At 47.4% G+C, this 22,874-nt stretch overlaps 1 protein-coding gene across 3 annotated transcripts in view; it reads right to left on the reverse strand.

Annotated features, from left to right (window-relative positions):
• SZT2 (SZT2 subunit of KICSTOR complex) overlaps window positions 1-22,874 on the reverse strand; it is a 64,165-nt gene that overhangs the window by 7,970 nt on the left and 33,321 nt on the right. For all 3 annotated transcript variants that reach the window (XM_075286531.1, XM_075286532.1, XM_075286530.1), the window contains 31 exons: window positions 20,348-20,411; window positions 20,079-20,264; window positions 17,647-17,880; window positions 17,262-17,472; window positions 16,613-16,687; window positions 15,780-15,918; window positions 15,586-15,685; window positions 13,471-13,600; window positions 13,018-13,170; window positions 12,844-12,946; window positions 12,230-12,347; window positions 12,037-12,148; window positions 11,707-11,825; window positions 11,459-11,623; window positions 11,079-11,157; window positions 10,712-10,897; window positions 10,442-10,627; window positions 9,960-10,123; window positions 9,499-9,659; window positions 9,327-9,424; window positions 9,072-9,204; window positions 8,794-8,921; window positions 6,277-6,407; window positions 6,010-6,192; window positions 5,413-5,674; window positions 4,810-4,889; window positions 4,390-4,512; window positions 4,051-4,253; window positions 3,460-3,538; window positions 3,026-3,109; window positions 2,876-2,950 (listed from right to left, as the gene is read on the reverse strand). In XM_075286531.1, the coding sequence (XP_075142632.1) occupies window positions 2,876-2,950; window positions 3,026-3,109; window positions 3,460-3,538; window positions 4,051-4,253; window positions 4,390-4,512; window positions 4,810-4,889; window positions 5,413-5,674; window positions 6,010-6,192; window positions 6,277-6,407; window positions 8,794-8,921; window positions 9,072-9,204; window positions 9,327-9,424; window positions 9,499-9,659; window positions 9,960-10,123; window positions 10,442-10,627; window positions 10,712-10,897; window positions 11,079-11,157; window positions 11,459-11,623; window positions 11,707-11,825; window positions 12,037-12,148; window positions 12,230-12,347; window positions 12,844-12,946; window positions 13,018-13,170; window positions 13,471-13,600; window positions 15,586-15,685; window positions 15,780-15,918; window positions 16,613-16,687; window positions 17,262-17,472; window positions 17,647-17,880; window positions 20,079-20,264; window positions 20,348-20,411 (4,264 nt within the window). The remainder of the gene's footprint in view (window positions 1-2,875; window positions 2,951-3,025; window positions 3,110-3,459; window positions 3,539-4,050; window positions 4,254-4,389; window positions 4,513-4,809; window positions 4,890-5,412; window positions 5,675-6,009; window positions 6,193-6,276; window positions 6,408-8,793; window positions 8,922-9,071; window positions 9,205-9,326; window positions 9,425-9,498; window positions 9,660-9,959; window positions 10,124-10,441; window positions 10,628-10,711; window positions 10,898-11,078; window positions 11,158-11,458; window positions 11,624-11,706; window positions 11,826-12,036; window positions 12,149-12,229; window positions 12,348-12,843; window positions 12,947-13,017; window positions 13,171-13,470; window positions 13,601-15,585; window positions 15,686-15,779; window positions 15,919-16,612; window positions 16,688-17,261; window positions 17,473-17,646; window positions 17,881-20,078; window positions 20,265-20,347; window positions 20,412-22,874) is intronic.

The raw sequence follows: 22,874 nt of genomic DNA on the forward strand, positions 1-22,874 counted from the left end.
GGCTGCAAGATAACGAGGCTGAAATATTCATTATATAATAACAAAGCAAAAAACTACACTCAGCAAATGAAGATGAGAACTCTGCCCCCACCGTCCCCCTCCAGACCCCTAAACCAAACCCTATCAGTACCTGTATAAGCAGAATAGTGAGCGCAGCTCTGGAGTATAATACAGGATAAGTAATGTAATGTATGTACACAGTGACTGTACCAGCAGAATAGTGAGCGCAGCTCTGGAGTATAATACAGGATAAGTAATGTAATGTAATGTATGTACACAGTGACTGTACCAGCAGAATAGTGAGCGCAGCTCTGGAGTATAATACAGGATAAGTAATGTAATGTATGTACACAGTGACTGCACCAGCAGAATAGTGAGCGCAGCTCTGGAGTATAATACAGGATAAGTAATGTAATGTATGTACACAGTGACTGTACCAGCAGAATAGTGAGCGCAGCTCTGGAGTATAATACAGGATAAGTAATGTAATGTATGTACACAGTGACTGTACCAGCAGAATAGTGAGCGCAGCTCTGGAGTATAATACAGGATAAGTAATGTAATGTATGTACACAGTCACTGTACCAGCAGAATAGTGAGCGCAGCTCTGGTGTATAATACAGGATAAGTAATGTAATGTATGTACACAGTGACTGTACCAGCAGAATAGTGAGCGCAGCTCTGGAGTATAATACAGGATAAGTAATGTAATGTATGTACACAGTGACTGTACCAGCAGAATAGTGAGCGCAGCTCTGGAGTATAATACAGGATAAGTAATGTAATGTATGTACACAGTGACTGCACCAGCAGAATAGTGAGCGCAGCTCTGGAGTATAATACAGGATAAGTAATGTAATGTATGTACACAGTGACTGCACCAGCAGAATAGTGAGCGCAGCTCTGGAGTATAATACAGGATAAGTAATGTAATGTATGTACACAGTGACTGCACCAGCAGAATAGTGAGCGCAGCTCTGGGGTATAATACAGGATAAGTAATGTAATGTATGTACACAGTGACTGCACCAGCAGAATAGTGAGCGCAGCTCTGGAGTATAATACAGGATCGGTAATGTATGTACTCAGTGATGTAACATAAATCTGATGATCAGTTCCGGACACTGCGAGTAATTTTCGCACTTACTGTCATGTCCTGCACTTCTCATTGTTATATCACATCCCTGGTGTAGATTTCTTTCCATTCAGCAATAATGAACAAGCCCAATTACCCGTGATCACAACATCTGTGTAGATGGAGGAGAAGCCCCTGAGATCACCGATTCCTCTCTACACACCTACAGTATATAAATCTGCGCCACTTTACTCATTACCAGCAAGATAAATATTCTCAATAGAGAGGAACGTTTCGCCGCCTCCTCATGAGAACTGCAGCTTCATTTTATGGGATTTTACCTGTCTATCCCTTTCTTGTTACCTGTTTTTTTCCTATATGATGATGTCATGGCATTGGGTTATGTCACATGATCAAGTCACAGCAGATGAAACGTCATCACAGTAAAAAGTGACTCGAGAGGGGAGGGGTCACATAACACGATGGACACCGGTCAGTGCAGCAACCAATCACAGATGATATGTGATGTGACATCACTGAGAATACAGCGTATGTATATACTAGAGAGCGGTGACATCACTGAGAATACAGCCTATCCATATACTAGAGAGCGGTGACATCACTGAGAATACAGCCTATCCGTATACTAGAGAGCGGTGACATCACTGAGAATACAGCCTATCCGTATACTAGAGAGCGGTGACATCACTGAGAATACAGCCTATCCGTATACTAGAGAGCGGTGACATCACTGAGAATACAGCCTATCCGTATACTAGAGAGCGGTGACATCACTGAGAATACAGCCTATCCGTATACTAGAGAGCGGTGACATCACTGAGAATACAGCCTATCCGTATACTAGAGAGCGGTGACATCACTGAGAATACAGCCTATCCGTATACTAGAGAGCGGTGACATCACTGAGAATACAGCCTATCCGTATACTAGAGAGCGGTGACATCACTGAGAATACAGCCTATCCGTATACTAGAGAGCGGTGACATCACTGAGAATACAGCCTATCCGTATACTAGAGAGCGGTGACATCACTGAGAATACAGCCTATCCGTATACTAGAGAGCGGTGACATCACTGAGAATACAGCCTATCCGTATACTAGAGAGCGGTGACATCACTGAGAATACAGCCTATCCGTATACTAGAGAGCGGTGACATCACTGAGAATACAGCCTATCCGTATACTAGAGAGCGGTGACATCACTGAGAATACAGCCTATCCGTATACTAGAGAGCGGTGACATCACTGAGAATACAGCCTATCCGTATACTAGAGAGCGGTGACATCACTGAGAATACAGCCTATCCGTATACTAGAGAGCGGTGACATCACTGAGAATACAGCCTATCTATATACTAGAGAGCGGTGACATCACTGAGAATACAGCCTATCCGTATACTAGAGAGCGGTGACATCACTGAGAATACAGCGTATCCGTATACTAGAGAGCGGTGACATCACTGAGAATACAGCTTATCCATATACTAGAGAGCTGTGACATCACTGAGAATACAGCCTATCCATATACTAGAGAGCGGTGACATCACTGAGAATACAGCCTATCCGTATACTAGAGAGCAGTGACATCACTGAGAATACAGCCTATCCATATACTAGAGAGCGGTGACATCACTGAGAATACAGCCTATCCGTATACTAGAGAGCGGTGACATCACTGAGAATACAGCCTATCTAAATACTAGAGAGCGGTGACATCCAATAGAGCATGGCCTATAAATGCCCATTACCAATATATACTGTAGACTTTAGTCCAGTACCTGGGAGTTGACGGACTGGCCCATTGGTATACGGGAACATTCCAGAGCGTATTGCTTCACACAGAAGTAACATCCCTGTGGGTCAGATACAAATCGTTAGAATACGGAGATCAGCACCACTACTCCCAGCATTCCCAGTGACTTCACAACCTGGAAGGAGAGTTCCATCAGCACGATCCCTCCAGGCAGCGCCCTCTGCAGGTGGTAAGTGATGACTGTAGAACTTGTACTTTGCTGTATAGAAATACAATACAGATACAATTATGTAGGTATCATTCTTGTTAATCCCGTCACCTCAGCGTCTCTTCACTGGGGGGCGCTGTTGAGGTAGCTAGCTCTTGTGCTCAGTCTTTTACACACTTTTCATCATCAGAACTAGATGATTCGCAGACACTCGGCACACCTGCCCACTACATGGCGAGTCTGTCAGCATCTATAGGCCGAGCATGCACACCACCGGCAGCAGGATGAGTGCACTGACCATGACCGAGGTGCAATATTCTGCATCAGGCATTGCTACATGGGAGACCCTGGAGTCCCTCTGTCTGTCCTCCTTTCCCTGCAGTTTCTACCCTGGTACTTACCTTAGGGCTGCCCTCGTTTTTGGGTTTAGCAGTTCTGTTCTCCGGAGCCAGGGAGGCCACAGCTCTAATCCGCGCCGTGCTGCAAACACAGGCAAGAGAGTACAGGGTGAAAATAGGGACCGGAAAGAATTGAGGAAGATTTTTTTGGGATGGGAAGCTCCAAAGTGATGGAGACCACCCAAACCTGACTATACTGGTGACCAGGGGAACCATAAAAGAAGCATTACACGTCCCATTGCATTCAATGGATGTCCATGTAAAGCAGGAACCACAGAGGCCCATCTGAAGCGCTCTCCGCTCTGGGTGTCCTTCCATTACCACCAGGGCCATAGCAATAGGGGGTGCGGTGGTAACAGTCATTACCGGGCCCTGGAGGCTAAAGTGGCCCTAAGTCTCTGCAGTATAAGACGACGCCAGCATTAAACAGAGCACATGGTAAATGGGGGCCTATTATGTTGTATTGGGACCAAGAAGCTTCAAGGTCTCTGCAGACACTGAACAAGGGGGGAATTGCAGCTCTGAAGCCTGCAGAATTGTGAACGCAGTGTAGCTTCTCATTGGTCACAAGGGAGTCACATGACAGGTACTCACCTGCGAGCGGGGGAGGCGGGGCGTAGCTGCACCAGTATAAATCCAGTGCTCTGCAGGTACTGAATGTATTGCTGCATGAATGCGGTGCACAGCTCCTGCAGCCAGGGCTCGTCTTTGGCTTTGGTGGGGGGCATGTCTGCCGAATCACAACTGTGACTACGATCTCTGCCGGATGTGCCGGAGTCGTTGGATCGATGTCGCTTCTAGGAGGGAAACAAAGCAGGTTTACCAAAGAACAATCCTATGTAGTATGTAGGCAGCCTGATGGGGGTCGGAGACGAATCTCCAAGGGGCAGATGAGGGTTGTAGTACTTCACAGTTCCAGGATTCACAACCTACCTTTCCTTCACTCCTGCCCTGGTCATTCTGGACTTGTGCTTGAAATGACGGATCAAAAAGCAGAGGAGTGGCGCAGTAATGGACCAGGCGGGCAGACTGCTTCAGGGTGTCCAGGTCTGCAGCCTGTGGGAGAAATGCGACGGCTAAGGGGGCGTTCACACTACCGTCTGTGTCCGACAGGTAGTGTCTGCTCCTAGTGTCTGTTCAAAATCTGGCACGGACATTAGGAGCGGACACTAGCTGTGCCGTGACACTTGTCATTCACTTAAATGGCGATCGGGTGCGTTCATTTGCACTTCGTGCCCTTCCTTCACTGTCCGCTTGTAAAGATGTCCGACTTTTCAAGCGGACAGAAAAACCCGACATGTCGGGTTTGTATATTATTACTACATTGCTGGCCCAGTAGGGGGCGTCACTCACACTGATCGGCATGTTGGACTGCGCTGACCTCTGCTGCCAAGTCACAAACAGATTTTCGATCTTCACTTGTTTCTCTACCTCTGCAAAACAAGACAAAGAAGATTATTTCCTTTACTGACCGGGGCAATAGTCACAGGACGCCCCAGGGGTCAGCAGGTCTTGTAGGGATTATACATACAACGCTTTGCTTACGGCATCTTCTGCATCTTTTATTCTCTTTGTGTTTCATTTTCTCACTATTTTCACCATCTCCTTGCTGTCAGTGAATGGAGCATCCTCTTACATTCACAGACTGAATACTGATCATAGCTGAGGGTTTGTTACAATCTCATTCTGTACTTCACACTGACACATTGTAACAAACCCTCAGCTGTGAAGTTTTTGGTGTCTTGTAAATGAGAATAATTCTATTCACTGACTGCAAACGGAGATCTGGAAGAATAGATTACAATTTCTACAAGACATTGATCAAGCTTTATTGCTCTTACATGAATTATGACACTGGTCTACATAGAGGCAGCAATGAGCTCACTGGGTGGTCACAGTACATGACAAAAAGTCGCCATAAAGCCCTAGTCTTGTACCGCCATGTTCCTTTCTCACCTCGTCTTTCAGTATTTTTAATTTCCAGGAACTGAGCCCCGTGCCGGGAGACGGTGTCTACCTCCAGGGACAGGTGCATGGGCTTTACTGGTATGACGTCCCTGAGAACTTCATCAAAAGGCACAATGTCCGGGGGATAGTGCAAGGACGGGAGGCTGCGGGCCGAGGATCCCAGCCGCGTCTGCTCCTTGTACGGAGGTGGTGTGGGGCTTTTGATAAGAGCATCAACTTCTAGGGTGGAATTTAGGAATGGGTTGGGATCCTAGGGAGAAAGCGAAAGATAAAGTCTGCATGAAACGTGACCTTAAGACACAGTCCTTTAAAGGGGTTATCCACGTTCTAATACTGAAAGTCCGCCATCATGCCAGCGACTCATGGACCTGTACATGCAGAGTACGATGGGAGAAACTCTTGAAGTTCACAGCTTTATAATGGGCCATTTTCTAGATCCCTGCTTACTGCTCACATTCCCGTGTACCATCCAGGTCTCGTACTGTGCCCTGCAGCAGGCCTAGCTCAGCATAAAGCAAGCAATACACTCCTATAGTCACTGACAGGGAGCAGAGGCCTATACTGGTATCCGTACACAGGACTTACCTGCTTACTCTCCTCATGCCAAGGGGTTTCCGAAAAACAGTAGTGATGGAAGAGCCCCAGCTTCTGGCTCAGAAGGCAATGCACCACGTGGGCCCGGGCATTCTGCCACTGGATCAGGCGTACCAGGGAGCGGCTCAGTGACGCCCCCAGGTCTGGAGACCAGTTATAGGTGTAAAGGGTCAGCTGACCAAGAAGAAAAATGGAGACATGAATCCAAGGGAAGGGAATCAGAAAGGCAGGTAGAGGAGACAAGTGCGGCAGCGTTACCTTCTTGTCTTGGATGTCAATGATCAGGAATCTTTGTCGAGGAACCAGTTCTCGTGGTGAGGCAGACAGGTCCAGGGGCCGCTCAGCCGACTCCAGCTCCATGGCCTCGAAACGCTGAAACCCTTTCTGAGCTGCAAGTGCAAAAATAATCCATAAGGAAAGGGAGAAGAGATTTTATGTTCTGAGAATATGGACCCTACAAGCGGCTTCTCAGACGGCGGCCATCAATGGGGAAAACTGCGACAACTCTGCAAGTTACCGACAACAGCCCCAGAGTGGACAATGGAACAGAACTTCTCCTGTGACAAGCGACCATAGCAGGGCTCCTGAATAAGAAAGCTCCCAAAGGATCGGCAGACCACAAGTCAATCCCACCATCCTTATCAATATCCATAGAGATGTGAGCTGCAGTACTCAGGACAGGGACAATGACATGGAAGGCGACTTTACGCACACTATCCGAATCTGATGTAAGTGGAAATGTGCGCCGACATCAGGACTGGGTGTTGGATAAAACAAACATCCTGAAATATTGCAATTTATCCACACAATATGTTTTCTGCAATTCACTCATCAGCTTTGCTGTGTAGACTGAGAAAGGATAAGCAGAGCCATCTGAGGACAGAGTCAACACCGGTACGAAATTATCATAGGAGGGCGGGTCAGCAGAGTCTTCTCATTACTCAGATGGCAGAGTAACCTTACTACTGTTAGTAGAGGACAGGGTCAGTAAAGTCACATTATTATCATTACAGGGTCAGAAGAGTCATCTCAATATTAGTAGAGGACGGGTCAGCAGAGTCATCTCCTTATAACAGGGTTGAGTCAGTAGAGCCATCTCACTGTCGTTAGTCCCTGGTCTCTGGGGGAGGGGGTCTCTATTCCAGCACTTTCTGGCCACTGTACAAATGTATGAGATTTCTCTGTAAGTAGCCCCTTGAAGACTGAGACAAGTTTTGACCTAAGAAACATTTTTTTTTATTTTCCTTCTTTGAATAACTTTTTACATTTTTATTTGGCTGCAGAAGGTTTTGTTTTTGCAGGAAGCTGTGGTCCCCTGTGTAGGTGCCTTGTTTTACTACATACACATCAGCATGGGATTTACCGTCTTTATTTTGATAGAAATCTGGTGGCACATTAACCTTCTAGCACCAGCAGTCACAAACATGTCCTAATAACAGGGCTCATAGTGAGACGGCCCCGCGGCCTCCTCTACTGCTACTCCTGGATTACACAAGTGACTGAGCCATTGCCAAATGCAGTAAAATTCCAATGTCATGTACCCAAGATGGAGAAGAGTCTGCAAGAGCAAGAAAGTCACCTGGAAACAGAAAGGTAAGACAAGGACTCTCGTGCCCCTATCTGTGCCTCATAACACAACCACACCCAATGCTGGACCACAAGGGGAGAAACAATGTACAAGGTCTCATTTTGCAGCCCTCATCATCATTTCTATCCTCATCATCCTCATCCGTATACACTGGGAGTAAAGAGAAAGTCATCACCTGTATTCTACATCATCAGTCCATACCATGTTATACTACAGGTCAGACATAAAAGACTAATGTCCATAAACAACAGAATAGTGAGCGCAGCTCTGGAGTATAATACAGGATAAGTAATGTAATGTATGTACACAGTGACTGTACCAGCAGAATAGTGAGCGCAGCTCTGGAGTATAATACAGGATAAGTAATGTAATGTATGTACACAGTGACTGCACCAGCAGAATAGTGAGCGCAGCTCTGGAGTATAATACAGGATAAGTAATGTAATGTATGTACACAGTGACTGCACCAGCAGAATAGTGAGCGCAGCTCTGGAGTATAATACAGGATAAGTAATGTAATGTATGTACACAGTGACTGCACCAGCAGAATAGTGAGCGCAGCTCTGGAGTATAATACAGGATAAGTAATGTAATGTATGTACACAGTGACTGTACCAGCAGAATAGTGAGCGCAGCTCTAGAGTATAATACAGGATAAGTAATGTAATGTATGTACACAGTGACTGCACCAGCAGAATAGTGAGCGCAGCTCTGGAGTATAATACAGGATAAGTAATGTAATGTATGTACACAGTGACTGCACGAGCAGAATAGTGAGCGCAGCTCTGGAGTACAATACAGGATAAGTAATGTAATGTATGTACACAGTGACTGTACCAGCAGAATAGTGAGCGCAGCTCTGGAGTATAATACAGGATAAGTAATGTAATGTATGTACACAGTGACTGTACCAGCAGAATAGTGAGCGCAGCTCTGGAGTATAATACAGGATAAGTAATGTAATGTATGTACACAGTGACTGTACCAGCAGAATAGTGAGCGCAGCTCTGGAGTATAATACAGGATAAGTAATGTAATGTATGTACACAGTGACATTGTGACTATCTATATCCTATAGTACAGTGTAAACATTCCATCTGAGGATCCATAACGTACAGGGAATAATATGTTACACTTGCAGAGATCTATATTATTAATGGACTCTGGGCTATAACCAGGAATCTCACCTTGCTCGGTGTTGTATCTCCACTGGCGAAAGTTACGCCCCAGAAGGATCAGCTCCCGAGCTGCTGCAGGTCGAGATGGGCAATGCTGGTTGATAGAGAAAGGCACAAATGCTGGTCCTTCTGGGCCACTGCTCAAAAATAAAAGGGGAACAACAATAACCAAATTTAGCAATTGCCAAATGAACTTCATTTGTTGATAATAAATCTGATCGCAAAAAAAAAACAAAAAAAAAACACCGGGCCTGGTCCTCAGTCCTTATACACACAGCACTTCTCACCTGCTTTTCTCGAACACCCTGACGCTGGTGTCGCTGGCCAAGGACGTGATGATGCTGAAAAGTTCGGTCAGGACCGATGAAAGGAGGAACCGAGAGACAGTCTGAGCGGAGCAGAGCTGGACGGAGGGGCACCCTGCAGGGGGACAGGTGCAGAGGATGACCCTCAATAGTAAGATCTAGCAGCCACACAATGCAGAGTCCGGGCTGAGCTCTGTGAGACATAATGGAGGTAGATAGAGAGTGTGCAGCACATACCCAGCTGATTCATGAAGTTCATCCACTGCAGGCAGGTGTGGCTGTATAGCGGGTGTAAGGTGCCCACCTCGCCCTCATCCAGCTGTGCCTGGCGCTTCCTATATGGGGTAATAAAGAGGAGTCTGACTCTGAACAGACAGGTTTGTGGAGTCCTGCGGGTAAGAGACATTACCTCTGAGCATGCTCCAGGCTGATCCCGGGCCGGTCTGGATAACTTGGAACCTTTAGACTTTCTGTCTTGTGTCGTCGCCTCGTTCGTGGTTCTTCTGTCCGTTCACAGACTATGTCATCAGTGGTTTTCGGGGGGCCCAGCTCCGCACTGTCAGCTTTACTCTACAGGTCACATGTGGAAACATTTTATTAGGCGTTTAAAATATAAACTGAAACAAAGTTGCAAAATATTCTGTTTCACTCAGCTCCTTTTACTTTCTCTATTGTCTGTAGGACCCCAAGAAGAAGAATTGGAATAACACACGGCTGATAGATCAGACCTCACAGGGTTTGTTTGCATTCTGTAACCACGGACAGACATGGCGGCGAGAAATTTTTAGGCAATATTTCATCTTCCATTGCTTCATTTTAGATGCAGGAGCAATAAACCACTGTGTGCGTGACAAATGGCTGCATCCTTACCAGCATGTCCCAGAAGCTCCTGCGGCCGGCTTTGCTGGGAGGGGTACTCGGGTCTGTGCTGGGGGGTGACACGGATGGTGGAATGTTTACAGGGGAAGGACGGGACTTGCTGGAGGACTCCGTTAGTCCCTTCATATCGGGAAGAGACTGTGAGGGTCCCTTTCCTGGAAGCAGAAGAAACAATAGACATTATACAAGTCATACAGTTAGTGCGATGGTAGAAGATCCGTGGTCAATCTAGGACAGCACTAGGGGGAGCTCATGAGCTACTGAACAAGGTGATGTTAGTATAGGGGATTGTCAGGACTGCAAAAATGATGACCTATCCTCAGGATAAGGTGGGGGGTGGGCGGACACCCAACACCCCTGCCCATCAGTTTCTGAAGACGCCTCTAATTTCCGATGAGTGTTCCGGCCTCTTCACTACCCAGTGCCATACAAAATCATATAGTTCTAGGAGCCTTCAGCCATCAGACCATTACCATTGTTCGTCACTTCTAGGTCTCCCGGGCTCACGGGGTCCACACACAGAGGCATCTGCAGGATATGAAACTCGATGATGACGTCACAGAGCGCGTGCCGCAATGAATTGGACAGACGCTCAGATAATTGGGATGAGCTGATGTTTCCCTTCTCCCAGACATCAAATCGCACCAAAGTCAGAGGTGCTGAAAAAAATAAAAAAATAAAAGAGGCGTCAATCGGCAAACCAACAACAACTGGTGTCCATTGACAATAGCAGCGCCCCCTACCTGAGCCACCAGCGCCGGGATCTGGGGTATATCTGTGGACTTTAGTCAAAGACTCAAAGGTGCTGACACTGAGCAGATGAGAGGTGGTGGAGGGGCAAACCAGAGGAGGTCCCGAGCGCTCGCCATACGCCTGCGTCACCAGAGCGCCGTGCTGGTCCACAAATGACAGCGCAATGCAGGCGATACCTGGACGCAAAATATATGTGATCAGAGAACAGCAGTGCAAAGTGTCTGGAGCAAAAGTGCAGGGAGGACGGAGAAACGTATCATACACTCTATAGGGCAAGTATATCAGACAATCACAAGGCGGGGGAGGGGACGGATACATCAGATGGTCACAGGTAACAGTATACATAATGCATTTTACCTTTCCCTCCGGTGCCCTGTCCGCCAGGCTTATTATACAGGAACAGGTCCAGCTCCGGGAGGGAGTGGTGGTAATAATGCTGCAAAACACAGAAGTCAGTATTCACCCCGAGGGCAGAGACGAGGGGATCAGACAGCGGAAACATCCGGAGCCTCAGCTAGAAGGAGAAGCTGCTGACTGTGCACTGACGCAAGTCCTAACAGAGTGACCCACTGCACTTCTATCTATCCAATAGCTCGCTCATATTTTGGGGGTGCCCCCCCCCCCATCATTACAGTAGACAAATACAAATCCTGTGCGTTTGGTATAATAGACCAACAGACCCCTCCCCATGATAGGCCGCCCTCTTACAGGACACAGTGGTTATGGGGACCCCTGACCTGGAAGTGATGCTCTCCGTTACTATCTGTGTATTTTGGGGTGTGGAGGAAGATGAGGAGGTTCTGTCGCAGGTAGTAGGCCATGGCTTGCAGACAGGGCAGCGAGGCCTGGGGGATGGTGAATTGCAGGACTTCTGTCGGGGGGGTTCCTCTTGGCTGGATAAACTGGTGAAAGAAATGACCGAGAATGATCAGCGGAGACCCCGACAAACACCAGAGCTGCAGACCTGACACATCAGGGTCCTCACCTCCACGTCTGCCGGCGTCAGCTTACAATTCCTCTGCAGCATGACTGTGATGATATCCAATGTGGCCTCATCCAGACGCTTGCGCAGAACCTTCACTAGATCATCTGTGATCTCAGAGCCTATAGACATGACACGTATAGGGGATCAGATCTATACTGCTAATGGCCAGTCTTATCAGAAAAATGATTGACCTTTCTAAGCTGTTAAGTCCTGACATACAATAAGACAGACGTAACACAAACCTTGTTTCCATTTCTCTAAATGCAGCCTGCAGTGTAAAGAATGGGGGTCATCAGAAACAGAAACAAGCTTTATAAAGTGACTTATCACCTGCTTCTCCGACGCCATGGACCAGCAGTAGGATGTGCTTATCCATCTGACCCACAGGTCTGGCAGAGTCTGAACCCCGAGATGAAGACAAGTCCAGGGATAAGCGGCTGCCCTGGAAAATCAGACAAGTGTGAGGAAGTAAAAGACAAGCCGATGTGACCTCCAGGCTCGGCTTCACGTGTCGTCAGCTCACCGCCATTTCCTCTGTGAAAATTGGTTCTTGACTACGGGACAGCGCCAAGGAACGAGACATCATGGACTGGGATAAGTCCATGTCCCACAGCCGGCTATTGCCAGACGTCTCAGAGAGCCTGAGGGGAAGGAGGAGACAGGTTCACTGGATATCTGAGCTATTAACGTATAAAGGAGTGTATAGCTCCCAAAATAAAATAAGCGGTGGTACAGTATAAAACCGGATGAGTTGGTTGAAGAGGCTGCAGCATTGGGGTGAGTGCTACAACCTCATCCCCAAATACCAAGCACACTGCAGTACATGTCATAGAGGCTGTGCTTGGTATCGGAGCTCAGCTCCATTCACTTAAATGGGACCAAGCTGGTACTGTAGCATATGACCAAGGAACATAATGGCATCGGCACAGACGCCACAGCATTTGTGAGTGCCATGGGTTCTTCAGACGGGGTCTGTGGTGTCAGAGCCCAGCCAATCACATATTGCTCATTAATCCTAAGGACAGCTCATTGACATACAAGTCCTCCCACCCAAGGGGTACAGGATCTGACTCCATAAGGGGTAATGAAGTCGGACTATTAGGATCTCATTATAAGGACACCCTCCGCCATACACACCGGAGGTAGAAGACGGATTTGGTGGCGCGTTCTTGATACACGAACATGTTCTTCCGGTTGACGACAGAGAAGGCATTGAGCACGGAGCGCAGGGACTGGATGGCTGCAGAGACATGAGATATAAGACTGCCTGTCACAGGGCTGCACAGACCTTGAGACATAGGGGGCACTGACCTCTGGAGACCCCCATGTTAGGTCCCATCTTCAGCCGAGGGTGGATGTGAATCACTGTGCTCCACACCATGTCACAGGCAAAGTGTCCAGGGATGAATTGCATGGTGGCGGCAAGGTAGTCGCGGGGCTGGTAGCTCTCCTCTCCAGGGAAGTCTGCGAGGACATGACACACATCAGTGACATGTAACAGAAGACTCACTGCCCCCCCCCCCCCATACTGGAGAATGTAATAAATTCATTTACTGACAGCAAGCAGAGATCTTGTAGTGGTGAGAACATCAGACAAATAATTTCTGGGCTCTTTGAGTTACCAACAGACAACAGAAAGCGACTAATCCCCTCTGATCTCATGAATGGAGAATTCAGGGGACCGGAGAGGCCTTTGGGGGGGGTTGTCTCTCAGATACAAAACACAACTGACCATATTCTGTATATAGTGAATGTACAGATCACCTTCATTAGTGAGCATCCTGGGCCGGTACGTGGCATAGGGACTCTCGCTCTTCCAGATATCCTCCTCGCTCTCGGCCACCAGCAGAGTGTTGCACAAATGTGTGTCGTGCAGGTCCTGCAGCAGGAGGCGCTGTGGGGGCAACAGACACAGGATTTAAAGGGGCATTCTAGGGAAAGACATTCATAGAATAAGAATTTGCATCATGGGGTTGTATCACTGGCTGTGGGACGACTACTGGAGTCTACGCATTGATCTGCAGAAATATCAGCCTTACCCCTGTATTCCTGCTAAGTGGAGGGTCCCATCATTGTGAGCCCCTGTATATACACACATCCCCCGCTCAGGACCCCCATTCTATAGACATATCCTACTGCCTTGCATTACATACATGTGACGGTCACCATGCAATACTGGCACATACAGAGCCGGGTCATGGCTTATTCTTGCAACGTCAACTATTTGGGGCAGTCAGCTGATTAACCCTTCAAACACTCTTTAAGTGGACTTATTTTCACATCTAAATCTGCAACCTTCTGCCTCAAATGTCCGCTTGCTATCACGGAATAGAAACGGCAAGCTCGAAGAACACGAAACCCATCCTGATCTATTGCCTTTCCCCAGCAGAGGGTTTGCTACAAGTGCATCAAATGTTAGCAATCTTCTGTCATCTAAACCCATCAGCAGCACAGATGTTACAATGTATCAGGGAAAGCACACCAGTGCATTCGCTCACAGAGAGTAACCTGGACACTATTGCAGCAAACCCTCACTTTATGGTTCTGTACAGAGTTTCAGCCGGTGAATGTTTCCAGTCACTGACAGCAAACAGAGGGCACAGCAAGGAATAAATACATGAAGTCTATTGGAAAATTGCAATGTTTTATTCTGCAAAGATGAATAATTTATATAAAAGTGGACTATTCCTCTAAGTGGGCAGATAATGGAGCAGGCAATGCACGTCACACTGAAGCATCTTGAGGAAATCCATCGTCTCCTCATTGCTGTCTAGGGTACAGTTCAGACAAGGCCTTTACATTGGAGAATTATGACATGTAATAAGCGCTGTGGCCCCCCACAAGCACCAGCCTGGTGATACACAAGTAGATTTTGTCCCTGTATGCTTGGAGACGTCTTGTAGGAGTCGCAGGGTTTCTGCCGTTCCTTTATTTCCTCTTCTCATACATTATTAAACGAGGATGGTAAATCGGTTTCTGCTCTGATTTCCGCACCACTGATCCGCCGCTGCCTGTTTATGAGATCTTATCTGATAGATTGGCCGGCCGCCGCTATCTTGTTTTACGCTCATTGCCGTTTAATGCCCGGAACAAAAGTTTAAGTGTCGCAATTTGGAGGAACCATTTATATTTTAATACCTTGGTGAAAAACAAACACTCAATACACGGAGGGCCGGGAAGACGACAGCTCGGAAATAACAGGAGGGCCGAGAGAACAAAGTAAGAGCCCAACAATGAGGAGTCACTGTTAACCCTCAGTGTGCTGCACTGAATGACTAATGGGCCAAGAAGGTCCTGAGAAGCATCGCAGGGTGGGTACATATATCTGTACGTCACAGACAACACCCCTGAGGAGCACTAAGCAGGGGAGTGGCCTGTCAGCAGGGGAGTGGCCTGTCAGCAGGGGAGTGGTTATTAATAAAGACAACATTTAGCGTGTGTGTGTGTGTGGTTTATTAGCAGGAGTGTGGTTATTACCAAGGGCATAAATTATTATATGGGGTGTAGCTTATTATATGGATTATATGGAGTGTTGTTATTACTAAGGGCATGGATTATTATATGGGGTGTAGCTTATTATATGGAGTGTGGTTATTACTAAGGGCATGGATTATTATATGGGGTGTAGCTTATTATATACACAATTTTACCTTACAGAAGTAGTCCACCAATTTGTACCATGAATGGAGGTACATCAATGAAGGGGATCCACCCCAAGTAGGACCACCTTCTAAGAGGAAAGCTATTCTGACAGACTTGGCCTGTCTATGCTTTACATGGCCAGTGTGTGGCTGCACAGAACACATATATACTGATATAGCTTGCCTCAGCAATACCAGCTATGTGTATAAAATTAAGGGCCTAGAAATTTGGGCCTACCTGGTTGACTACTCGGCAGATCTCGCCCACCTTCCTGACCACCAGCTGATGCAGCCGCTGACTCTCTCCCAGCTCCTCCACTTCTTGAGCAGCCACCGCACTGTCAGCAGAAGAAACATAAGACAGGGAACAGGATCAGAAAGAGAACCACCAATCAGATAAAGATGACCACACTGCAGGACGTGGCTGGGTACCTGGCATGGGTGCAGACCTCCACCCGGTCCTGGTGAATCTTCACAATCAGCCAAAACTTTGGCATGACCGGGCAACGGTAGTCCTGGTCACTGATGAGGGCGTCTTCACATTCAGAGTCGCTGCTGCCTGCATCATATCCTGTAGATACAGTTTAGGAATCTCAGATGAAAGTGCTCATCTAGTAAAGCGAGCCAGTCATGAGGAGTAGGATTATTTCTGGTTATTACAGGACTTCTATTCTGCAGTTTTTCCCTCTATAGTCTCTGTCTGTAGTTTGCAGTTCTCCCTGAGCTCGTGGCTGCAGACTAGCTGCCAGAGACTGCACACATGACATAGAGGAGAATCTGCTCTATAACTACCCTTCACTCACTCAGAAACCGCCCTGTACCATGCTGGATATTACCGTATATATTAGAGAAGTACTGACATGTATTGATGTGAATAAAGTACTTTGGTTGTTATGGGAAGCTCCTATTTAGCTCCAGCATCAGACTAAGACAGTCTTTCTTCTCTCCTTTTATACGTCTTGTTCCTTCCTTCCCTATCCAAACACTTCTGTAGATGTGTAATAGGCGTTATGAGATGATATTGAAATCAGAGGGAGGGGAGCAGAAAAAAAAAGTCAGATAAAAGCAGAAAGCGGCTCTGTGATAAAAGATATATTACAGCCTACACTATTCAATAGACTATACAGATCCTGTTATCACCGTATAAAGATCTGCAGTTTTCCAATTTTTGTTCTATTCACTGTTTTCAGGCTGCTTGCTGTCAGTGAACAGAGCCATCAGGCTAAACAGACTGAGCGATAATCTGTAACCAAAATCGAGCTCACCTAAATGATCAGAATCCATACTGCCATGGCTGGAAACCAGACTCTGGACACGACTGGGACGCTGCCGAGACCCTCCTGTAAGGACAGTAAAGAAAAGCATGAATGTGCAGCCCCCCCTACAGAACAACACTTACATCTGCATAGTATTCTAACTGGTAGAGCAGCAGCTTGTGCTCCAGAGCTGCACTTCCTATTGGAACTAACTACTAGTAGTTGTATTTGAAGCTGGACAGAAATGCCACATAATGGCCTCGTGTATGTCCTGCTTGCTGTCAGACAATAGAAAACTTCTTATTTATATCAAGAGGCTGGTAAAGAATATAAACCTTATACCTATCACATCTGAAGCTTTGTTACAATTGTATCCAGTCCATGAAACCCTCGATACGCGAGACAGTGACTACTGAAGCCAGTGATTGGCACAGTAATGACCTGCATGGGACCCAATGGCAGAACAGAGGACTGGGGGTGCACAACTATTACTTCTTTTATACTATCCCATTAAAGTGTATAGAGATGCCACTGATATTCCATTACTGCGTTATATTGGTCAAATAGGAGGCGGCACTCAGCTCTCCCAGACCCTGAATGACATAAGACCCTACACAGTCACAGGATGACATGGCAATAGAGGCTACAAATGTATTACCTGTGCTATTGACAGTGCTGGACTGCACAGACTCAGGGAGACTGACCACAGATGAAGTTTTGGGGGGTGAATGGGGTTTGTCCACCAGGGAACCTTCATTTGCATTTTTAGCCCCGTGGTCCATGGCAGACGTTCCCGAGAAGACAGAAGACACTTCACTATCGGATGCTTCCAGCACTGCCGGAGCCCAGTCACCAGGATCCTCCTCTGCCTGATGGGGAAAGACAAAAACACACAAAAAACCTAAACAGTTGGCTAAGAAGGTATACACACACACATACATGAGACTGCACTATCTACAGGACTAAGAGGGGTAAAAGTCCTGAGGACTGGGTGTAACTACGGCCTGTGCACTGCAAAATTCAACACTGATTCACCCTCATACCTTGTCTAGAATCCGGGCATTCTTCTGCACCCCTTTATGATCATTACTTTCCTCCAGAGCCTCAGGGGCTGCACGGACATCGGGCTCCTGCCATGGGGCCGCTCCTTGCACGTGGAGATGTGGTGAGCGGTCAGATTCTACTCTGTGGGCATGAAGTCGGCTCAGTGAGATGTAATAGTAATCCTCCTCTTCTTCATTCATCTGGTAGCCGGGCAGAGAGAGACGGCGGAACTCCTATAGAAACAAAGAAAGATGGGGACCCACTATAAAGAAAGTGGACGGCGCCGACACCCAGTTTTCCTAAAGTTCTGAATCTGCAGTGACAGTAAATAATGTACAATGTAATAACAAGGGACTTGTGATGGGGCCCAGTTTGGTGACAACTGGTTAGGTCTGGGAAAAGCTGGGTGACATCCAGTGTGTCAGGGTTTGCAGAAGCGGCTGGAAAGCAGGAATGTCTTTACAGTGTATCGGACTCTGGCACATTCGAGATTACCAGAATTATATAGTATTTACTAGAACAAGGGTCAGGAACCTTCTAAACCCCAGCTACTGTGAAACTACAAGTCCCAGCAGGACTCATTCACTTCTATGGATGCTCCTGGAACAGCAGGACAAGTATGGATGCTGGGAGTTGTAGTTTAACAACAGAAGCTACAAAGCAAAAGTGATTATGTTGTGAAATCCTTCTCATTATTGCAGAGTTCTTGCTGTGTGCGGCCCTTTAATATTGAGCGCAGTCATGGTGAAATGTGATACGGCCGGTGTGACCACTGGTGGTCCGCCATCTGACTGGTTACTTTACAGCCCTCCGCTGTGTCTGCATACAGTGCCGGCTATGACTGCGCAGCGCCCTGTATATACACAGGGAGGGTAATGGTCCATACAGCGGGATATAAAGAGGAAAATGAAGATGCAACAAAATCTCTTACAACAATGACTTTTTTTTTGAGATTGGGGACGATGCACTTAATTTATAAAAAAAAGAAAAGAAAATCCACCATTTTACAGCCCTGAATCCCTCTCCCGGGATCATTAAAGGCTCCATTCTGTGGGACAAGCTCGCTCGGCTGACATTAGCAGAGAACAAGCCATAAAAGGATAATTGTTTCTAAAAATACCGCCCCACGCTCCGAGACGGGGCGCGCAGAAATGCAAGCTCAGTCATTCCACATACAGCCCATCCTGCAAGGGTTACAGAGACAGCCCAGGATCCGGGCCAAAAACACCAGCGCTCTGGGTGTAGATTTGGGATGGGACTTTATTTACTGCAAACTGGAGAGATGAACATCTGCAAATTGTGACAGATGAGAAGTTGAATTCTTACTGGGAACCATCAAGGTGTCTCACTGGTTCCCAGTAGTGATAGACTAATGCTTCTGCCATTGCACATTAGGATAAATAAAATAGTGCTGCAGGCCACGTGTGGCACCTCGGGTCATAGTATGTGCACCCCTGATCTATAAAGAACTTTAAAATGTCTTGCATTAAAAAGGAAGTCCCTCCCCTGGGCGTAGCCATCCCTCCCCTGGGCGTAGCCATCCCTCCCCTGGGCGTAGCCATCCCTCCCCTGGGCGTAGCCATCCCTCCCCTGGGCGTAGCCATCCCTCCCCTGGGCGTAGCCATCCCTCCCCTGGGCGTAGCCATCCCTCCCCTGGGCGTAGCCATCCCTCCCCTGGGCGTAGCCATCCCTCCCCTGGGCGTAGCCATCCCACCCCCGGGCGTAGCCATCCCACCCCCGGGCGTATCCATCCCACCCCCGGGCGTATCCATCCCACCCCCGGGCGTATCCATCCCACCCCCGGGTGTATCCATCCCTCCCCTGGGCGTATCCATCCCTCCCCTGGGCGTATCCATCCCACCCCCGGGTGTATCCATCCCTCCCCTGGGCGTATCCATCCCTCCCCTGGGCGTATCCATCCCACCCCCGGGTGTATCCATCCCTCCCCTGGGCGTATCCATCCCACCCCTGGGCGTATCCTTCCTACCCCTGGGCGTATCCATCCCACCCCTGGGCGTATCCTTCCTTGGGCAGCAGAGACAAGAACCAATCCACGCAAAGTATATTCACCCTTGTGTGGGCAGAGCAATAATTTCAGTTTATTGCATGTTTCAGTCTGGGGCTAATACCCGGTAACTGGCTTCCACATTCATTGGGCCCCATGCACATTTGGAGAACAAAAAACTATATGCAGTAAATTTTGGTTCTACTGTTCAAATAGCAGATTTGTGAATGTCATACTATAGACACTTAATTCGCCGGGATACGCCCAGAGGACACTTAGGGGGAAATAACCTGCACATGCCACAAGAGGGAGTTTCTTAAAGTTGTATAAACCCATGTGCAGTGAGCTCCCCCTAGTGGTGATGGCAGCCAGAATTTTATATTTGCCTATTATACAAGGAATTAGGGTCTGAGCAGAATTTCACACCTCTTTGAACTTCTGCAGAGAGTTCTCTGGACCGAACACGAACTGCAGCTGCACCAGCTCCCTGTGACAATATGGCCGTCCGTCCGACTCACAAACATGGGTGAGCACCTTCCTTAGGATGGAGCGGGTGATGACATGTGAGTGACGCAGCGCTGACACCAGCTCATCCTCGAGCAGCCAGCGGATCTGAACATGAAAACACAAAATGGTCAGCGACAAATGGAGAGGAGACACTTGGGTGCAAGGACAGACACGGAGGCAAGACTCACCTCGCTCATGGTAAACTCAATGGCCTGCCGATGTTCTGTGGGGAGCCTGGAGAGATCCGAAAACCTGAAGGGAAGAAGAACAGGGAGAGAGAAGGTGAATGTAACAGAACTGCAGCTACAAACGGGTCACCCTGTACAATGGGGTCCGGGAAAATCAGTGCAATATATACAAATGGGATAGAGCGCTTCAGTATACAGCTACAGCCTTATGGGGTTAGACATAGAAGAACACTGCATGTCTGCACCATTCTGCAGCACTTCCTATAGGAGGCCTCGTACTCCCCCCTCCGCTCCCCTGCTTATATGGAAGAATCCTATTAAAGCTTTACAATAACCTGAGCAGAATTTTGGAGCTTCTGTCAGTGTTTGTGACGTTAAGATATATTAGAATATACGTTATAATCAAGTTTTGTCTGCTTTGTGTGAAATCCTGCTAGTGATATCTCCAGAAGTAATACAGGTAGCCATGATCCTGGTGTCATAGGAAAGCCAAGGGCCTCTTCCTTCACAGGACACCAGAACCACTTCTCTAAGTAGGAGAATGCCCAAGCAGTGATATCGCCCTGAAAATACAGGTAGAACTGGGATTCTGGTGACCTATGAAAGCTGAAAATATCATGTTTCATAAGACTACAGAAGTGGGAAGTGAGAGCAGCTGCAGCTTCATATCAATGTGCCAATCCTGTCTGTCTTTTCTAGCATTGATATCTTTAAAAATAATACAGGTAGAACGGTGATCCTGGTGACATAGAAAAGCAACTGCAGCTTCATAGCAATAGGAAAATCCTGACTGCGATCTTGGTGTCGTATGAATGCTGAGAATCTCATCTGTCATATGAAAGCTGAAGTGTTCTAAATATAATACCACCCAAGCTATACCTGTCTGAAGTTACCTCCCTCCCCCCATCCAGCCTCAGTTTCCCTGTATTATACAAGAGCCTGCCCCTCCGCACTCCAGTGTACAGATTCCTGATCGCAACAGGGAAACAAGGAAAAGAATAAAGCCCAGAAATTCACAAAAAAGGGACGTGAAAAGAATTTCACAACTTTTATTAAAGTGATTCTATCATTAAAATCACATTTTTTTCTTGATTACACGTAGGAATAGTCTTAAGAAAGGCTATTCTTCTCCTACCTTTAGATGTGTTCTCCGCGACGCTGTTTGGTAGAAATCCCGGTTTTCATCTGTATGCAAATGAGTTCTCTTGCAGCTTTGGGGGCGGGCCCCAGCGCTCAAACAGCACTGGAGGCATCACCAAGGCTGCGAGAGAAATCTCCAGCACCGCCTCCATCTTCTTCAGGAATGGCCTCTCTGCACATCTTCTTCAGGAGCTGGGTTAAAATTTCTATGCATGCGCAGTCGGCTCTGCCGTCTGGACTCGGGCAGAGCTGACGACTACACATGTGTGCGGCCATTTTTTTGTGGCCGCTTTCCCCAGCTGCCTGTGTAAGTGGCCAAAATGGCCGTTTACACCAGGTGGGCATGCGCAGTCAGCTCTGCCCAAACCCAGCTCCGGAAGAAGACGCAGGGAAAGGCCGTTCCAGAAGAAGATGGAGGCGGCGCTGGAGATTTCTCTTGCAGCATTAGGGACGCCCCCAGTGCTGTTTGGGCGCTGGTGACCGCCCCCATTTCTGCAAGAGAACTCATTTGCATACAGACGAAAACCAGGACTTCTACTAAACGGCGGCGCGGAGAAGACATCTAAAGATAGGAGAAGAATAGCCTTTCTTAAGGCTATTCCGACGTGTTAGTCAGAAAAAAATGTGATTTTAATGATAGAATCCCTTTAATGACACTAAGGTTGCTAGAAAATCACAGTTTTTGTAAAGTTTGGTTACTATGTACAAAGTCGTCGTGCTTTTATACCCCTACTGTCTAAGCCCTTCTAGGAGACCATCTTTGATCCTGAATACAAGAGGTTAACCAGCAGAAGTCAGCGGCTTCTCTGCTGGGAGAGATACGGCAAGATTTCCACATTTAATTGAAACCAATCGACATCTGGAGATAAATAAAGGATTTCTTTAAATCCTTCCTCCTCTGTTCCTCCTCAAGGAAGGAAAGCGACAACTGCCGAGAGGAATTTATGCCTGGCGTCAGCCGCTGTCACATTTACACCCCCTGGCGATTACACGCCACATAAAGTCTTATACATATCACACGCGCTGGGTCAGAACTTTGCCTGCAGGTTGTGAGGCTTCGAGTAATTTGCCTATTAAACTATGTACGAGGCCTGAACGCCCCACCTCACCCCGTGGCGCACAGCGAAGACACTGTATAGTGACCCCGAGATAGAAACAGATTTAGATTTAAAGAAAAATACGACAGCGCTGAAGTGAAGAAATCCAGGAGATAAAAATATACAGTGATATAGAACAGATAAATCTAACGTCTCCAGTGCAGAGAATCCTACAGACAGTATAGGAAGTAAGAGGGGCGAAGAGTTATTACTGGCAAGATCATCAAGTGACAGAATCTAGTGTTAGTAATCAACGAGCAAGATACTCCAGAGCTGAACTCAGGTTCGGA

The sequence above is a fragment of the Leptodactylus fuscus genome, chromosome 9, assembly GCF_031893055.1.
Source record: "Leptodactylus fuscus isolate aLepFus1 chromosome 9, aLepFus1.hap2, whole genome shotgun sequence".
NCBI classification, from domain to species: Eukaryota; Metazoa; Chordata; class Amphibia; order Anura; family Leptodactylidae; genus Leptodactylus; species Leptodactylus fuscus.